The sequence below is a fragment of the Sabethes cyaneus genome, chromosome 3, assembly GCF_943734655.1.
Source record: "Sabethes cyaneus chromosome 3, idSabCyanKW18_F2, whole genome shotgun sequence".
Classification (NCBI taxonomy): domain Eukaryota; kingdom Metazoa; phylum Arthropoda; class Insecta; order Diptera; family Culicidae; genus Sabethes; species Sabethes cyaneus.
The window spans coordinates 190,169,510-190,187,467 of record NC_071355.1 but is presented as its reverse complement, the minus strand read 5'-3'; the positions used below and the strand labels follow the sequence as shown (position 1 = coordinate 190,187,467).

The following is a 17,958-nucleotide window of genomic DNA, read 5'->3' as shown; positions in this document are numbered from 1 at the left end:
GCTGTCCTGAAATCCACGAAAATATAATGCGTGGACACTTAACTTAAAAATGGTATTAAATTGGTTTTAAATTGGACTTGAAACTAGAGTTGAAATTGTATTTGAAATTATACTTGAAGTTGGACATAAAATCAGACATAAAATCTGTGTCGAAATTGAGCATGACATTAGAATTAAATTTGAACTTGAAATTCAGCTTTAATCAGACTTGAAACTAAAGTTCAAATTTAATTTACAGCTGGACTTAAAATTGGATTTGAAACTGGAACGCAATTTAATTCAATTTTTACACAATTAATTAACTTATCACAAAATTAGTGGCCTGTTAAATTAAAAACTGCGAGCCTGGGCACGCCAGGGCTAACACTTACACCTAAACGTACACTGCGAAAGTTATACCAAGTCAAAGTTAAAAAGCATTACAAGGATCACAGGATGACAGGTTCTCGTATCTATTCATAAAAGTAATTCTTTCTTGCCTGCGGGATATATAACAATGCAGATTTAAAGATTAAACTCTTTCTCGTCGCTTGCAATACCATCCTTCTTCTCAAGTTTTCTCTTTACAATCGACAGGCGTTCTTTAATCGACCTTAGCTCCTGGATATTGGCTAGAATTTGCTGCTTGTAATAATGAAAACGTATGTCGTCAGTAAATCCTTGTAGAACTTCTTTGAGTGTTTCTTTGCTCGCTGTTGCGTTCCGGTTCAACTTATTCCTGGGGACTTCTTGAACCAGCCTTATCTTTGCATTCTGGGCACAGTCTTTTTGAGACAAGTCCATAGTCGGTTTGAAAAGAGACCACATGAATTAATTTCGAAGGACTTTTGGAATCAACTGACTTTATCTATCTGCTAGTTTCGGGATTTCTACTTTCATCTGATGGGACCTGTTTTACCTTATTCTCCTCCAGCAGACAAAGCGAAAGCTCTCTTCACAGCACGCAAACTCCCACGCCCAGCCGCCCAGCTTCAGTGACGTCCCGTGCTTTTAAGCTCCTCTTCATTCAACCATAGCCGTTCGGTCAGAGCACATGGCGTTTCGCTTTTGGTGGTTCGCATCGTGTTGATAATCGTATATGCTGGAATGAAAACGGCATTTGTAGCACAACACAACACAAACAAAACCAAAGTGCCCGTACTGTGATAGCTTAGTCAGCAGAGTCAGCATCAGCTCAGCAGTAGTAACAGAGGTAAAAGTAAGCGCGCACTGCTCGGTATGTTTCAGTTTACCAGCAACCAGCGGCTGAATCGAACGTACGGTGTCTCTCAAACTGGGGGCTATAAGCAAATAAGCAAATAAGTTTCAACGCTAGAAAACCGACGAGCCCCCGAAATTTAGTGTGATCAATGAGAATCGATAGATGCCTACGGGTTACTCCGGACGAACAGCAATTGATTATTAGTTATCTAATCGTTTCTAGTATCCGGATGAGATTGAAAGTCAACAGATCATTGTAGTAACTGAAGTGATTACAAGTAGTAGAAAGTGTTTTTTTTTTATTTTATTCGTATGACTATAGTGTTTCTGAGTGCGCTTTTCGCTAGGTTGTAATTATTAGGGAGTACGAAGCGTTGATGACTAAATTGTGATATTTGAAAGTCTAATGCGCTGTTGTTGTGTGAACTTCCCCATGCTGAAAACACTGCGATAGAACATTGGAAGTGAGAAATTCAGTGAACAAGGGCAATAAAAAACACAGTGTAAATGTTTAGCGAGTAAATCGGAGCGAAAACAATATTTGCATAATCTGTAAAAGGTAAAGAAAACAAAATTATAAATTATTGTCTGGTTAAATGGGTGTTTAATGGAAGATACTAGTAGCTGCTTCCGTGGATTGTGGACAACCTGAAAAGGAAACTAGTAGCGAGAGAAGCGCGATAATAGCCTAGGCCCCTCGGTAACCTGTTGGCTGGCTGGCCTTTCTGCGCTGTGTATTTCTGTGTAAATATGTGCTGTTGGCAAGTTGAGAAGCAAATAACTTGTTAAAATAATAAAACAGTACGCCTGTTTCGATTGCATTCCAATCACCTCTGTAACCCCCACAAGCGGTCCAGAGAATTTAATCGTAAAATATCTGAAATATCAAAAAGACACAAAACAACCTTTTGTTTGACATTGCTAAGCCGCTACTATCGGATGGTTCAAATGTTGATGAAGCTTGAGCCTTGAAGGAGAAAATTTACATAAGCCTACGTCAATCGGTCTGCCACCACCCGGTACGCCTTGAGCACCACTCGAGAAGTCAACCAACCAAAAGCGAGCAGCTTGTCGACTCGAAAAAATAAAGTTATTCTCCGCGGCACGGTGCTACTGCTACTCCTCTGGGACTCTGCTTTCGTGCAGCACACGGTGAGGAAGGTATGACTTCTTCCATATTTCTCACAATGGCAGGCTGGACCAGTGACAAGTTTAGGTTGAACTGCCTGGATAACCAAGGTTTGAAGCGTACACTGCTGAAAATGCTCATACTGGATAACGGCAGTAAAAGCGAGGTAAGTTCACACACAATTGGTTGTTGGTGGCAAGATAAGCTTTTCTGTGTGGGCAAATGAAGGTTTTTTTGTTCATTTTTTTTTTATTTTTTCGCTAACTTAAACACACTCCAGGCGGTGTGACTACGTGCCGAATTTTTATCGCACCAACAACGGCAAAAATGGTAGACGAACTGTATGTAGTATGACTTTGGCATTCGCAAGCAGGAAATTTCAGCTATCGACTTTACTTGTTGTAAAGCCATAAAAAGTCAGTATTAACTCCGACGCCGTCGTCGTCCACTGGAATAGGTCAATTTGAAAAGTAAATGTGCGCTGTTTGCCAGGTGGGAATTGCGATACCTATTATTGTTTTGTTTTTCTGTGGCTGATTAGGAATTTGGCTTCACAAAATGATCAACAACTTCTAATGCTAATTATTTGTTTTCTGTCGCCACTCTATAGTGTGGTTTGAGAATTCAGCAGAAGTTCATGTGAGAATAGATAGTTGATTTTCAATTTGTGAAAGTGAGTGTTCGTATTTCAGCTGTCAAATTTCATCTTGCGATCATTGACAGGAAGTGTACTTATAACAGCTTATAACTCTTGAATCTAACCCACCTGCCGCACACAGTCTTTCAAATCAGTTTTTAGAAACGTATGTTAACAGTTTGAATCTTTATTGCAATCTCGTTTCACAAAATTAACGGGGTATGTGAACAATATTGAATTGACAATACAAAACAACAACAGCGATATTATTTCGATACTACGAATATCAGTGTTGCAGAACGTAAACAGCTTCCTCAGTGTCACGAGTTAGTGTCTGCTCAGCGAAACACGAAAAATGCATCACCAAGTGTCATAATTTCAACGTTTCCGTGCGAAAATAGCACTTCTCCATTTAATAATAATTGCTCGCCCACAACGTAGTAGCAGCGTAGGTAGTGGCTTCCGGCGACAATAATAGATTCCCAGGGATTGCACTAACAAATTAACACCTGGTTGTAAACCTAAAGTCGGTCTACGATTAAGCATGCAATGAATCCGTATCATGACCGTCTACAATCTGTAACTTCGATTGCTTCGCTACGCTCGCTGGCTGGCTGGCTGGCTGGCTAGCTAGACCGATCGTATTGATCGAATCAATTTGATCGGATCCTAGCGAGATCATCATCGATGGTTCATTCATTTACCACTCCGCTGCTGCTGCAGCAGCTCGCGCTAAGTGGCGAAATATTCGCAACGGATGATGACGCACGCGCAATCCGGTACGAGCCGGTCCGCGGCTATCACTTTCTCGGATCGCAAGATTCTCTGACTTCAGCCGGCAGCAACGAACGTCGTCCTCCGTCCACCGCACGCTGTATATCATTTCCACTTTGCGGGATGTATATTCATGTGACACATACCTAACTCCTATGGGTTAAGGAAATAATGTCACATTTGTGTCGTGAAGTGTGTTTGCCTGTTCTTGTTGCGAATAGACGCCCGCTCGTTTGTCCGTGGACGACTGGTGAGGATTAGTTTGATAGACGGATAATTAAAGCATTGGATAAACAGTTAACATGTGCTACCAATTAGGTTTTCCTAAACGTTTCATTTTACTACTCAACAAATGGCTGGCAATCGGGAGCTTATTCGAAGTACTTTTTTAAACATGATTTGAACTTTAAATCGGTCAATAAATTCTTAGTAATCATTTCAGCAAATCTAACCATAAGCTATTTGTGTGATTTTAAAAACAATTGCGCATCGATAGTTTCAATGAAACAAAGTCTAGACAACACTTGTCAAAACAATTCGCTTGAACGGTACCTATTTTCTTTTCATACCGAATTGATTTAACCAAAACTCACTTTTTTACAACTCCGGCGGTGGTTTGTTTACAGGGACTTAAAATATGAATTCAAACGATCAATGTAAATATTGATAAAGACCGGCACGAGAATACAACAAATACAGTTTGCTATAGTTTGAAATGGGAATTCCGGTGGATAATACGTTTCATATTCATTTCACTCGAATTTAGTTGAATTGTACTTGCGAGCAATCGACTAACAGATAGTAAACTTGGTTTAATTCAAGTTGAAGTTTCAATCACTTTCGGGGTTTCGGGAATGTCTGAAACACAATACGAAGGGGTTTATGAAATCGTCCTAACAGTATTAAAACTGGCTTGAATGATTCCAAAGTCTGACCATTTGTGCTTCTGATCATGTATCCCCATGCAAAACAAGGAATTGAGATCCAGTGATGAAATATGTCATTACTGGGATGATACATTCTGATGACACCACTCTTGTGTGCTTTTGATTGATGAGGCAGAATGGAGTTCTGCTAAACGCAATAGCACAGACTAACAGACGTAACACTGCAGCCTCATTCCATCGCCAATAAAAACGATCATTTCAAATGTTCACTTAAGCGAAGACTCAAACAACAGTCGCTGCGCGTGAACGCCACTCGCTTGCGCTGGCGCTGTTGTCAGATAACACACAAGCAGACATTGGGAGTAGCACTATTCTCTTACTGTGTAGCACAAAATCTACCGGGACTGCACAATATATTTTAAAGTGACTAGTAGGCGCCTATTTTTATCAGCAAGAGACTATCGTGTGCTGTGCTTTTCGAGCCAAGGAATAACTGAAAACAGCGTAGGCACATCCAAGTATACAGCACATGCTCTCGCACAGAAATGTCTCTGAGTAGCTCTGCCTTGAAGCACAGTGCTTGGATCTACCACAATAACTGTTATTTCCTTGGATACCACATATGTTGTGGACTTGTACCAGAAAAGAAATAAACACATATATTGTGACACGTTTTTAAATAATTGGAAAAATCACATTTTTACTAACGAAGTTGTTAGTGTCCATGCTTGGAACATAGGCCTAGTTCCAAAATTAATCAACACTCACCTATTATAAGGTTTACAATCTATCGACCAAGCTATTGATGGCTGTCATCGGCTGCTTGAAATGCATATTAACAATATAGGAATGTAAGAAATAGGTGCCGGGAGGAAGGAAGCATCACATAGCATGCCTTAAAGGAAGCGGATCTACCAGCCCTGCTGCTCGTCTGGTAATGGATTTTCGCCAATAGCTTGATTAGATATACCATACAATATGTGAGTGTTTACTAGTCTTGGATCAGGTTTTGAATAAACCTGCCCACGATTTAGTAATATAATCCCAGGAGACGTAACCTTCGCAACAATAGAAAGATTTGAGAGATTTTAAAAGGGTTAATGATATCTTCAATCATTAATTGAAGGTTACTTTAACAAGTTCAATCTTAGCTGAAAACGGAATAATATTTTTATTCTACAAGTTCGTCGACAATCGTTTGTAGCTCAGGATGACGTGTAAGGCATGAACACAGACGACCTAACCCCTAATAAAAACCTTAACTTTTAATATTCTTCGAAGTTTCTAGTGAAGAAAATATGGTTTTAGATTTTGAATAACTTTTATAAATAGTAGAACTAGAGATTCTTAATTTCCAGTTGAAGTTTGCAAAACAAAAAGCTATAAGAAGCACAGTGCATTGCACCGTGCTTACTATGAGCTTTCCGAACACAGTGCTCACTATGTGCGGGCGCTATTCAAAAGCATGTCTCTCAGTTGTATTCACCATCTCACAATATACACTTGCTCAGGCATAAGCAAAGGAGACATAGACAAACTGCTTAGATACACGTTTGTTTTTTACACGTCTCTGTGCTATATGACGATGTCTGCACACAAGTAAATCTATCTTATCCTAATCAGCTCCAGGCCGTGGTTTCCTCTGCTGTACGAAGAAGTCGTCTCCATTCCACTCGGTCTATGGCCGCAATTCACCAGCCACGTAGTCTGCGTAGGGTCCGCAGGTCGCCTTCCACTTGATCGATTCATCTTGCTCGCAACGCGCCCCGCCGTCTCGTTCCAGTCGGATCGTTATTGAGAACTTTTTCAACCAGACTGTTGTCCGACATCCTCACGACGTGCCCAGCCCATCGCAGACAACCGATTTTTGCGGTGTGAGCGATGGGTGGTTCCCTAAGCAGTTGATGCAATTCATGGTTCGTTCGCCTCCTCCACGTTCTGTCTTCCATCTGCACTCCGCCGTAGATGGTGCGCAACACCCTCCGTTCGAAAACACTAAGGGCGCGTTGGTCCTGCACGAGCATAGTCCATGCCTCATGACTGTAAAGGACTACCGGTCTAATCAGCGTCTTGTATATTGTTTACTTCGTGCTGTGGCGAATTTTGTTCGGTCGCAACGTCCTACGGAGTCCAAAGTAGGCACGATTTCCTGCCATAATGCGTATTTTTATTTCTCTGCTGGTATCGTTGTCTGCGGTAACCAGTGAGCCCAGATACACGAACTCTTCTACCACCTCGATTTCATCACCGTCTAAATGAATCCGGGAGTGTGTTCTGTTTTCGATACATTAATGACAAGTCCAATCCATTTGGCTTCAGCTTTCATTCCGATGTACGTTTCCGCCATCCTCTAAAAGGTACGTGTAATGATGTCAACGTCGTCAACGAAACCAAGAAGCTGGACGGACTTCGTGAATATCGTGCCTCTCGTGTCTATCCCCCCGCTCTTCTTATCACACCCTCCAAAGCGATGTTGAACAGCAAACTTGAAAGCCCATCACCTTGCCGTAACCCTCTTCGAGATTCAAAGGGACTCGAGACTGCCCCTGATACTCGAACAACGCACATTACTCGATCCATCGTCGCCTTGAACAAGCGCGTTAGTTTATTCGGAAATCTGTAGTAGTGCATAATCTGTCATAGCTGACCTCGATCGATCGTGTCATACGCGTAGTAAATTTATAGCATTGCTAATTTTATGGCAAGCTGCTTTGCATAGCGCGAAGACTGCACCAGGTGATGCTAGTGTTTTTTCCAAGTTTTTGGGGTTTCATTGAAACGATGTTTTGTTAGAAAATTTGTTCGAAGTGTTACGTCTGTTAGTCTGTGGCAATAGTTTCAATCTGGGTGTAATTTCATAACATGAATATACTAGCAAATGATTCTTCAAAACTTGTTCATTGTAGTAACTAATGTTCATTTCTACTCCCGCTACGATGAAGAGTAGCGAAAGTTTGACATTACTTGAAATTCCTCTCCAAACCATCACGCTGGAAACATTTTGAAACCACTGGACAACCAACTTATCTTTGAAAATATTAATAAGCTTCGTTGTATATATATGATCGTTTTGCTGATTGTGAGCACCTTGGTGTAGCATCCCGGTATTTAAACCAGATTAGAGGATTTGCCTGGAATGAGTAATGCGTGTTGTTTACACGTTATTTGAATTATTTGGGTAGTTGCCGGAAGCGTGTAACTGGCGCAGAGAGAAAGTGTTGAGTCGCTTGGCAGATAGTGAAACACAGGACATCACATTGGCGATCCATTGGCAAATCGAACTTTCGGGGAAACTTTAGAGGTGCAACATGAGATGAAAAAGAAATATATTTCGCAGCGCAGTACACTGAAATTTTTACACTTTTTACGCGAAGGTCACATTCCCCGTATATCAAAACCGCGTAAACTCTGAAATTCGCGTAAAAACACCTCGTAAATCGTAAAACTCGTGTAAAACCCGTGTAAATTCACAGAACAATAGTTGTTTAAAAACAAACCATAAAAAAAGACTTCAGTGTATATTGGTCATTCGGGTGATATTCCGAATGAAAGTGCGAATTTGTTTCGGCTATTTGTTTTGCGAAGTTGTTCGCATTAGGTAGGACTTGTTTAAACATTTGGTGGCAGTATTGTTGCTGAATACTGCGGAATAGTGTAGTTGTATAAAGGGTAGGTAATTGCGTTGCAAACGAGGCTTCAGCTCCATTCGTGATTAAAGTTATACACAGTACCATAAGCTCTCCCTGTTTTTTTTTCTTGGGCTTAAACGTCTTTCTAAGACTTGACCATTTTTTATCGACAGAAGCTCTTGCTGGTAAGTCCTTCTTTAATCTGAGCCCCGGTAATATGAATGCAAGCAAGTGGAAGCCCAACAGCTAAAGCAATATAAGCAAAATACATAGTTCATATGCAACATATCTTTCTTCTGCACCAAAGATAGAGCATTTTAGGCGGAACTACCAAGCGATCTTCCTATTTTCTACTATTGGAACGTTTAGAAATCGAGCATATTTAACACATTTTCAGTTCGTCATATCAAAACATATTCATAAGGTGCGCAACTTGCGCGTATGTCACAATGAATAGAGCTACCAAATATTCAGATTTAACATAAACTCGCTTAATCTGAGCGAGATGTGATTCATGTTACCGGGGCTTCACGGTAATGGTAATTAATTTATAATTAGAAACTTACAGTATATTAAAATTGAGCCGGGAAAAGTCCAAGGCCAATTCGTATTAAAGTTGAGCCGGTGAGAGCACCATGGCCAACGCGAATTAGGATTGAGCCGGAAAAAGCCCATGGCCAAAGTATATTAAACTTGTACCGGCAACAGATCATACTCAACGAGTATTAAAGATGAGTCGGGAAAAGGTTATGACCAACGCAAATTAGGATTGAGAGAGGGAAAGTCCATGGCCAAACCACATTAAGGTTGAGGTTGAAAAGCCAAAGCCAAAGCACATTGAGTTGAGTTGAGTTGAGAAAAGCCCATAGCAAACATTTGTTAGTGTTGGGTCGAGAAAAACCCAAGGCCAACACGTATGAAGATTGAAACAAGATGTATCTAAGGCCAATGTTTTGAAAACGGTAAGACGTTGGATAGTTAGAGTACCACCCAAGTAACATTTTTGTTATATAATAGCTTATCAGGCTCTTGTTCCGTGGAACTCAGCTGTACAATAATTTAATAAGCTGTTATACAACAAAAATGTTACTTGGGCATGACCATTGACTTCAGGCAGGTAAGGCTCAATGACGTACAATATCAATAACAAGATATTGTAGATACTGTTACGATTATGCGGGTCCTTACAAAGATTTTAGAACAAGTAGTATTTTCTATTTTCAGTCATCACATCCGTTTTGAGAGCGATTTCTTTACAGGCGATGTATGAGAGTTTCAAATCTCAATATAACAAACAAGAATAATTTGTGCGATTGCAGCAACAATGTAAATAATCTATAATATTGACCTGGAATAATATCGTATGCAATATGTTCATTTTACGCAGAGGGGGGATATATCATCCTGGTATTTATACCATATTAGAGGATTTACCGGGAATGTGCAATGTGTGTTGTTTACGCTTTATTTGGTGACCGTCCAGTAAGCTTTAAGGTACGATACTGGTCTAACAAGCTAGTCGTCGTATGTTCGAATCTCGGCTAGGCGGTGCTGCTAGATAGAGTCAGTAGGATTATTGCAATAGCCCTGTAGCTGTCCTGTAATCTAATAGCCGGCTGTGAAGTCTGTCGATAACGAAGGACCAAGTCTTAGAAAGACGTTTAAGGCCAAGGCTTTGCTTTGTTGCATTATTTGGTAGGATGCAACTGGCACAGAGAGAAAGTGTTATTTCACAGTCACTCTAGCCTGTTTCTGCTTCTCCGTTAATCCGAGAAACCGCTGCTTTCTGTTGAATTCAGCTTTAAGTATCAAATTATATTTGATGATATTTCTGATCGACGATCCTTGCCATTGATCACCCGGATTAGGATGAATTCCGGCGAGTTCACTCCCTTACCATAATTAGTTTACCATTATTTTGGTCCAAACCGTGGGCAGAGATTCATATCGTTGGCGGATTTTGTACGTACCAATTTCTTTGTACCTTTTTAAGTTGGCGCCATTGTGTTTGAGCTTAAAATCTGATAAGGTTTGATTTTCTTCAATTATCAGTTATCTTTTTGAGTACATGATTGCAACGAAACAAAAACAAACAATCTTTCAAAACGAATCACAAACATCAAACTACACTTTTAACAATAAATATTGACACTTTCCAAGATTTGCGATGATGACATGCAACACTAATCACCCTGTAATACGTCATAATGATGAGGAAAAATAGTAAATTATTGCTTAAAAGTAATCAGATCAGTTTCGAATACATTAGGGTACATATGACGTTTTCTGCTGCAACCACGAAGCTGTACACTACCTACCGCCTAAGGATCTATCGCTCAAAACACGGGACTTGGTCTACTTCAATAACATTTGCGGTTCCATACGCTCTCTCACCTTGTGAATAGCGGCCGACCCTGAGTGGACCCGTGTACGCGGACAAAAACGAAACTGCATGCGTCTCTTCTAACCCTCAACAGCCAGGTAACCACCGTCAAACCAATTTACTCCAAACAGGTCAGCATTTTCCGTGTATCGTAGTTTTTTTTTGTTTTCGGCAAGTTTTACGTCCATGCTGCTGACGATTGCCAGCCAAGCGTGAGTCATACTTAATTTGCGGTGTGGAATAACTTCTAATGATGCGATGACCAACCAATGTTTTTCTGCCAACGCGTGGAGGTCTCCAGAAAAAAATACATTCTGTTTGAATAATACCTCAAATGGTTTCTCACGGTTCGATCGGTTCGATCATTTCGCGTGTCAACGTGCTGAAGGATGGATAAATTGCTTTCATTGCATGCGTTTTATGGGCGCCAGCACGAGCAACGCACACCGATTCCCACCGACCGTTTAAAGGTATGGCACGGACGGCGAGCTTTGTTGATGTTTTGTGACGCCATAAGATGTGTACCTTATTGATTGGTAAAGAGGCTACTCCATAGACAAGGACGGGCGTCGCCGACGTCCGTTGTTTGGGTTTTGAAGCCGTTATGGAATCAATACACTGACGCGTGCGGTGAAACTGGTTCGTTCGACCGAGAGATTAATCAAGAAAAGATCTTCATCGGGGCATTTACTGGCTGGCTGGTATTCCATGTATTGCTCCATCGCATCGCCGGTGTGCGCTACTGTGCCACAGTAAAACAACGGGAATCATCGCCGGCCGTAGTTTGCTGTTACAAAGGCAATGACGTCAACACGGCCGACGAGACTGTAGATTGCGAAGCTAATGGTGGACATTCACTCGCAGCTCGCCGCGGTGCACGAACACGGTGGCCGATAATTTTATGAATATACGACGCGTTTTGGTCGCGCACAAACCGGTCGCCTGCGAGCTGCGTGAGGAATTGAATTGAGCCTTTGCTAGAAGCAAATATCCATCTGCTTGCAAACGATCGTCAACCGATGTATCGTTCAAATAATTTTGATAGACCTACTCGAGACAAGATGGTATTTACGAAGTTAGCTAACCGCATTCCTTCACTTGCACAAAAATTGTTTGTGTCTATCGAAATTATTTACATAGACAATTAGAGAGGAATTTTATTCAATACGCATATTGACAAAATCACTTTGGCCGTAATTATCAGCTTATAATAAAACATATCGTAATGGACTTGCCCTCATGTGTGTGTTTTTTTGTGATGACTGTGAATGAAATCGACTTTATTCGAACTATAGTTTTTATTATGTTTGTACATTGCAATTTTGCTTATTAACTCGAACAAAACCCACACGTCTCATAGTTCATCCTATAAACAAAAGAGCGCCTTGATAAATTTCCGCGTCGCTTTCAAGATCTTCTTCTAATATAAGAAACGAGAACTTAAGTCTTAAGAATCTGTTGATTAAACGATCGAATTTCGAAAAGAAACATATCTTCCAAGGTGAATCACAAAAATATATCACCAGACGGTATCAACCAAAAAACCAGAACTGCCTAAAACTACCAGCTGGCAGAAAACCCAAACTCTCAAACGAAATACCTCCGAAGTCCGTCTATCGTAAATTCCAAAATCCATTCAGCTTGGGGCATAGTGTTTCCCATCGCATGAATGATCGAAACCGTTGGAGTTTCCACTCCGGCGGGTAAAGTCACACAGAATCAGAATGCATTGATATCGCGCATTATTGAAACGCAAGCGAGGAGCACCACCACACATCTGCATGATCGGCAGCGCGACGCGACGTCACGACAAAAACTTAATCAGCGCGCTCTCCGATGGTGACACATTCGAGTGGCCCGCAGTAACATTTGAGCACAATTTGAGTCTATATTTGAAACTCTTAATGTCAAGCCGTAGATTGGGGTGCTTTTGGTCATGATTTCGGGGACTTTCAAATCGTGAGGTTTGAATAATTTTGATGATGTTTTGAATGATGGATGATGTTTTATTTATTCGATTCAATTTGTATTATTTTAAGTATTGCAAGTTAAATTTTTGAAGTGGACTTAGGCATATCAATATCTGTTTGAACCAACTATAAAAAAAAATTAAGTTGATGCTCATTCACTATAATCGAAGTTTGACAATTTACTTACTGTTTCTATTAAGAATAGAGCATTGCTTAAAATTATCATACACAATAATTCGAAAGGTCACAGAATTTCATGAAATTTTGAGAAAAACTTTTTACTTGCTGAATAGCTAAGATAATTTACTCTCCGATGCTTGGTACCTGAGTTACGAATATTTGAAGTAAATAAATGTCTAGAAAAAGTTTTCTGGTCGTGAATTTTTTATCCCTAAAAGATAATAAATTAGCGAAAAAAGGAAATTCAAATATTTTTTAGGTTTTAGAACATGACTTTCTTTACTCTATTTCATTATTCTTCTTTAGAGTTTTCTGCCAGCGTAAAAAAATGTGAAAAAGAATCTTCCAACCAGTGTTGCGAAGCCCACACTCGTGTGGTCTAATTTTTTCACACACGCGTACTCATTCTAACGAACACGCCGGCATAAGCATTACTTTAAAATTCCCACTCTTATTTCTTCATGCACTGCAACGAGTTTTTGCGAGTATGTGTTTAGCTAACAGCTACAGTTGTCGCTCGACGTTCGTCGTTGCAGCCCAATCTGCTGATGCCGATTACACGCAAGGGCTCGCGCTCCCGTCCGTGAGTGGAATCGAGGGCGAAGATAAAGACGAAGAAAACGTTATGCATAATCTGTATCACAGTGCGCCACCAGCCTCACGGGCAGTTGATTCCCCACGAGTTTTTTGCCTCGGGAATAAGCTATGCAGGAAGACGATGTGAGGATGTGCGTGCGCGAGTGAGTGGGTAACAAAATTTCTGCACACAGCACCGGTGGCTATTTCTTTTACGTCTGCGTGGGCGGCGTAAAGGTCCAAACAGAATTCTGCGTCAACGTATCCGTCAGCGTTATTCTGACAGTTTTCCCACGGGTTTACAGTCAAATTGACGCTGACGCAGCATTCTGTTTGGGTCTTAAGCGTTGAATGCTATGTTTCTCCTACTCTTTCGCGTGTGAGTAGGCTTGGTTAACTTCTCGCTCGATTCGCAACATTGCTTCCAACCGATAGTTTTTCTAGGTTGCTGAAACAGATGAAATAGGATCTGAAATTAAGGTTGATATCGAGCTTAAAATTGGAATTACAATTAGACCTGAAATTGGACATAGGGTAGACGCTTCAGTAATCGTGGGATTACGTCGGAGGATTGTATTTAAAGACAATTTAGATGCTCAAGTTCAGTTTCCAAATGAGCTATGTGATAAAATGGTGCGCCATAATGTTTACTTTAAACTCATACCAAAATTATAATTATAATTCTGTTGATTAACATATTTAAAATATCCTGACAATAATCTATGCTCCTTCAGTAGTGGTAATGTTCCTCGAATAGTGGAATAGTTTCCTACAATAGTGGTATCTTGTTTACCGTCGTGCTTTAAAATACTCACAGTGACCATAGCAGCAGGTAATAACAGCGTAGGCTTATTAAAACGCTATGGTTTGTAACGAATTTCTTAAGCTTAATTTCTTATTGGATTTGTAATTTCTGCACCAAAATCCTAAATTTTAACTGTGCACCTTAGATAAAACTGTAACAAATATATATTTTACAATAGAAAAAATTTGTATTTATTTGTATCTCGAAATTATTCTAAAATCCATCAAAATTTTGAAATGTTTCGAATTTCCACTACTACTGGTACACCCACTATAACTGGTGCATCTACCCTAAATTGATTTTAAATTGACTCGAGATTAGCCTTGGAAATACATTCAGAATTAGATTTGAAATTGGAATTCAAATTGTACTTGAAATTGGACATTAAATTGAAATTGAATTTGGACCTTCATGGATACAAAATTAGACACGTAGTTTTACTTGAAATTAGAATTGACATTTTGTCTTATTCTCCCACACGTTTTACCTCTCCGTTCCTTTTTTCTCTCTTATTTTTACTTGTTTTTTCACTTTTCATTCCATTTTTTTTTCTTTTTCTGTACCAATTTCCAGGTTTTTGCTCCGTTTTCTGCCAGTTTTCCTGTTTTTCGCTCGTTTTCCTTTTTCTGTTTCGTGTTTCTTGTTTGATCGTTGTGTTTTTCTTCGTGTCCTGTCTCATTTTTTCTTATTTTTAGTCTTGTTTTTTGCTATTTTCTTTTCCGTTTTCGGTCTTTTCTCTTCTTTTTTCCCTCTTTCTGTTTCCCATATTCATCCTTTTTATCTCCTTTCCTTCTCGTGCTTTGACTTTTTTCTTTTTTTAGTCTGTTTTTCCTGTTTTCCTTCTATTTTTCTATCCCATTTTCCCGTTTATTGTACCATCTTTATCCATTCCGTTTTCCACGTTTTCTCTATCGGAGTTCTTTTTCCTTTTGGTTTCTTTTCTTTTCTGTTCTTTATTCCTGTGTTTGCCTCATTTTTCCTTTTATCTCTCGAGCTTTTCTTTTATTCTACACGATGCGTTCTCTTTCTCCGTCCCTTTTCTCTTCTTTTCCTGTCTCATTTCACCCTTTTTTCTGAGTCCTAATTCTTCTCATCCGTTTTCGTGTTTTATTTCAATTTTACCTCTTTTTCTGTCTCGTTATTTGTCTTTTTTGTTTTATTTTTCGCTTTTTAACTCCTGTTCTATTCCGTTTTTAGTTTTCATCCGTTCCGTTCTTCCTGTTAATATGTCTTGCATTTCATCCCTTTCAGTAACGTTCAGTTTTTCTGTCCCGTTATATCTCTTATGTTTTCCGTTTTCATATTTTTTCTGTCCCTTTTTCCTCTTTTTCTGTTTTCGTTTCTCCGTTTTTGGCTCACGTATTTTTTCCTGTCTTTTCCTCCCTTTCTATTCCATTTTTCTCTGTGTTGCTCCATTTTTTACGTCCATTTTTTCCGTTCATTTTCATTTTCTTAATGGTCTTTTCATCTTTTTCTAATTTTTCTTCTTTTATCTTCCGACCTTTATCTTTTTCTGTAAAATTTCTTCGTTTTTCATCTCTTTTTTTCTCTTATTTTCTTCTTTTCCACTTCTTATTCTTCTGTTTTACTCCATTCCTGTATCGGGTTTTCTTTTGTTTTTTCTTTTCATGTCAGTTTTTAATTCCTTTCTCTCTCTCTCACGGGTTTTGGCTCTTTTTCGAACTCGTTTGTTCAGTTTTTGACACGTTTTCCTTGGCGCTCTTTTTTGTTTTTGCTGCTTCTGTCTCACTTTTCTTTTATTTACTTCTTTTTCTGGAGGGGAGTAGGAGACGGACTGCTTCTATAGCTGTTTGATCCTACGTTGTACGGTTCATTAGATATGAATTTTATAATTAGATAAATATTTAGGAAAACCGAGGGTTTTAGCCATAACTTAGGAACAACAAAAAATGTTATCACGAAAATTTTTAATTAAAAGATGCAAATTATGTATGCCACAGTATAAAAAACAACGATCGGTGAATTTAAAATTATAGGACTATAGTTGAATTTATTTTAAAGCATGACCGAAGTAACCACGTCCTACAGTCTGCAGCTACGGGCATGGTCGCGCTAATACCTACACATGCGTGATCCTATCGAATCGAAACGTAAAGCCTTGTGGGACATCTTTCTTCGATACACTTCCGAACGCTTGCACTGTGGCAGATGTATGTATTTTACGTTTATAACCCGAGGGAAAAGTGATAGGCCATCCAGTAAACTAGAATTCCCGGTTTGAGCAAAAACAGCACCGTAAGATTGTGCTCTCAGCTATAAGCTGCCTACCGAACATTGGTTCACAGTGTCCTAGAGGAACCTTCCGTGCTAGTTGTGATAGGTTGTGATTATTAAAACGACTCGAGTTCTGTCACCTCCTACTGCTTGGGACATTAGTATGTGCAAACACGAACATTCTTTCGAGTAACGTCAGACCGTCTGGGCTAGAAATCGAAAAGCGTGCATACACAACCTTTGTAACATAATTGAGAAATAACAAAGTGTTCTTATCTAATCGGTCAAATAAAAGCCGAAACGTGGCGTCGCGTGTTCTGGTCAAAATTATGGGCTTGTCATCCTGCTTGAAGACGGTGAGTTCACTGTTCTGTACAGGGAAACAAAACCCAAACGAGGTTAGCGTCTACGTCTATTGCCGAGGATGGTTTTGCTGCTTGCTGCCTTTGTACGCACATAACGAAAAGCCTGTTTGAGACCGGCGCGGCGGTGGCGGTCAAGTACCGCCGATCTGACAGCCAGAGCAGAGCCTGTATCAGAACATATTTCCTTATTTGTGCGCTACTCTTCATTATGCCGCCAGCTGGCCTGGCACAGGAAGAACTATAGCAACGTGCTTAATTCATGAGTGGCTGTCTTTAAAGGTAGTTTTTTTTAATTCATTTCTTGTTTTCCGCTGTATTTCAGAACATCGACGGTGCGGACAGAGCGGCTGCCGAGTATCTATCCGTGGACCAGAAAGTGGCGAACAGCAACAGCAAATCGTTGCTTAGTTTTTTCGCAATCGTAAGTATTAAATATACGTGTATGAACAGTTGTATATTGTATTGTACGCTAATTGGTCCGCCCGTGGTCCTTTGAAACCGGCAATCAGATACCGATCGAAACATGATTAATTATTCAGCGGCTGTCGAAAGGTTTTTTTTTATTTCGCCAAACCACCAAATCCAATTTAAGGAGGTGGTATAGTACGAGCGGCGGGGGAATCATTATGCCATTTAGATCAAACGCAGGAAATCAACTTTTCATCACGATTATTAATCTTATATGAGAGATCACGGAGAGTTTAATTTGGATCGATCCTGGAAGTTATTTTCTATCAACGGAATTAGTGCATACTTTTTAAATTTGGAGACTGCTCACGTTGTGGGTGAGTCAGTAAAATTTTGGACGAGTTTGTATAACTTGTGCAGGATAATTATGTGACTAAGTTTGTTGCATCTATTTTAAATTGGTCTTCACGAGATATCAAAAAGGTCACGAGAAACAAAAATAAAATTTTGGAACTCAACTGAAATCAAAATTTGACCAAGCAGTCACCCTAACAGATACAATTGAGTTATCGATTATCCGGTACTACTGCGGAATGATGGAAGGTACTACAGAACAACGTAAAAAATGCTTTGCCTTGTTAACCGCTGATCTATACGAGCAACCCACAGGCATGCCGACAAATCAAGGCTGAGGAATTAAAATTCATGTGCTGACATTTTGCAATTTATTGTTTTGCAGAAGCCGCCTCAGGTTTACCCGTTGCAATAAAATGCGCAACA

At 39.8% G+C, this 17,958-nt stretch overlaps 1 protein-coding gene across 2 annotated transcripts in view; it reads left to right on the top strand.

Moving 5' to 3' along the window:
* The first annotated feature begins 1,244 nt into the window (after positions 1–1,244).
* Positions 1,245–17,958, top strand: part of LOC128741964 (inositol-trisphosphate 3-kinase A) — a 39,373-nt gene continuing 22,659 nt past the window's right edge. The window contains exons 1-2 of one of the 2 annotated variants that reach the window (XM_053838108.1): positions 1,245–2,495; positions 17,093–17,191. In XM_053838108.1, coding sequence (XP_053694083.1) covers positions 2,364–2,495; positions 17,093–17,191 — 231 coding nt within the window. In that variant the 5' untranslated portion in view covers positions 1,245–2,363. Of the gene's footprint in view, positions 2,496–16,412; positions 16,762–17,092; positions 17,192–17,958 lie in introns of those variants that run through there. The other variant, XM_053838109.1, reaches the window with a different exon arrangement.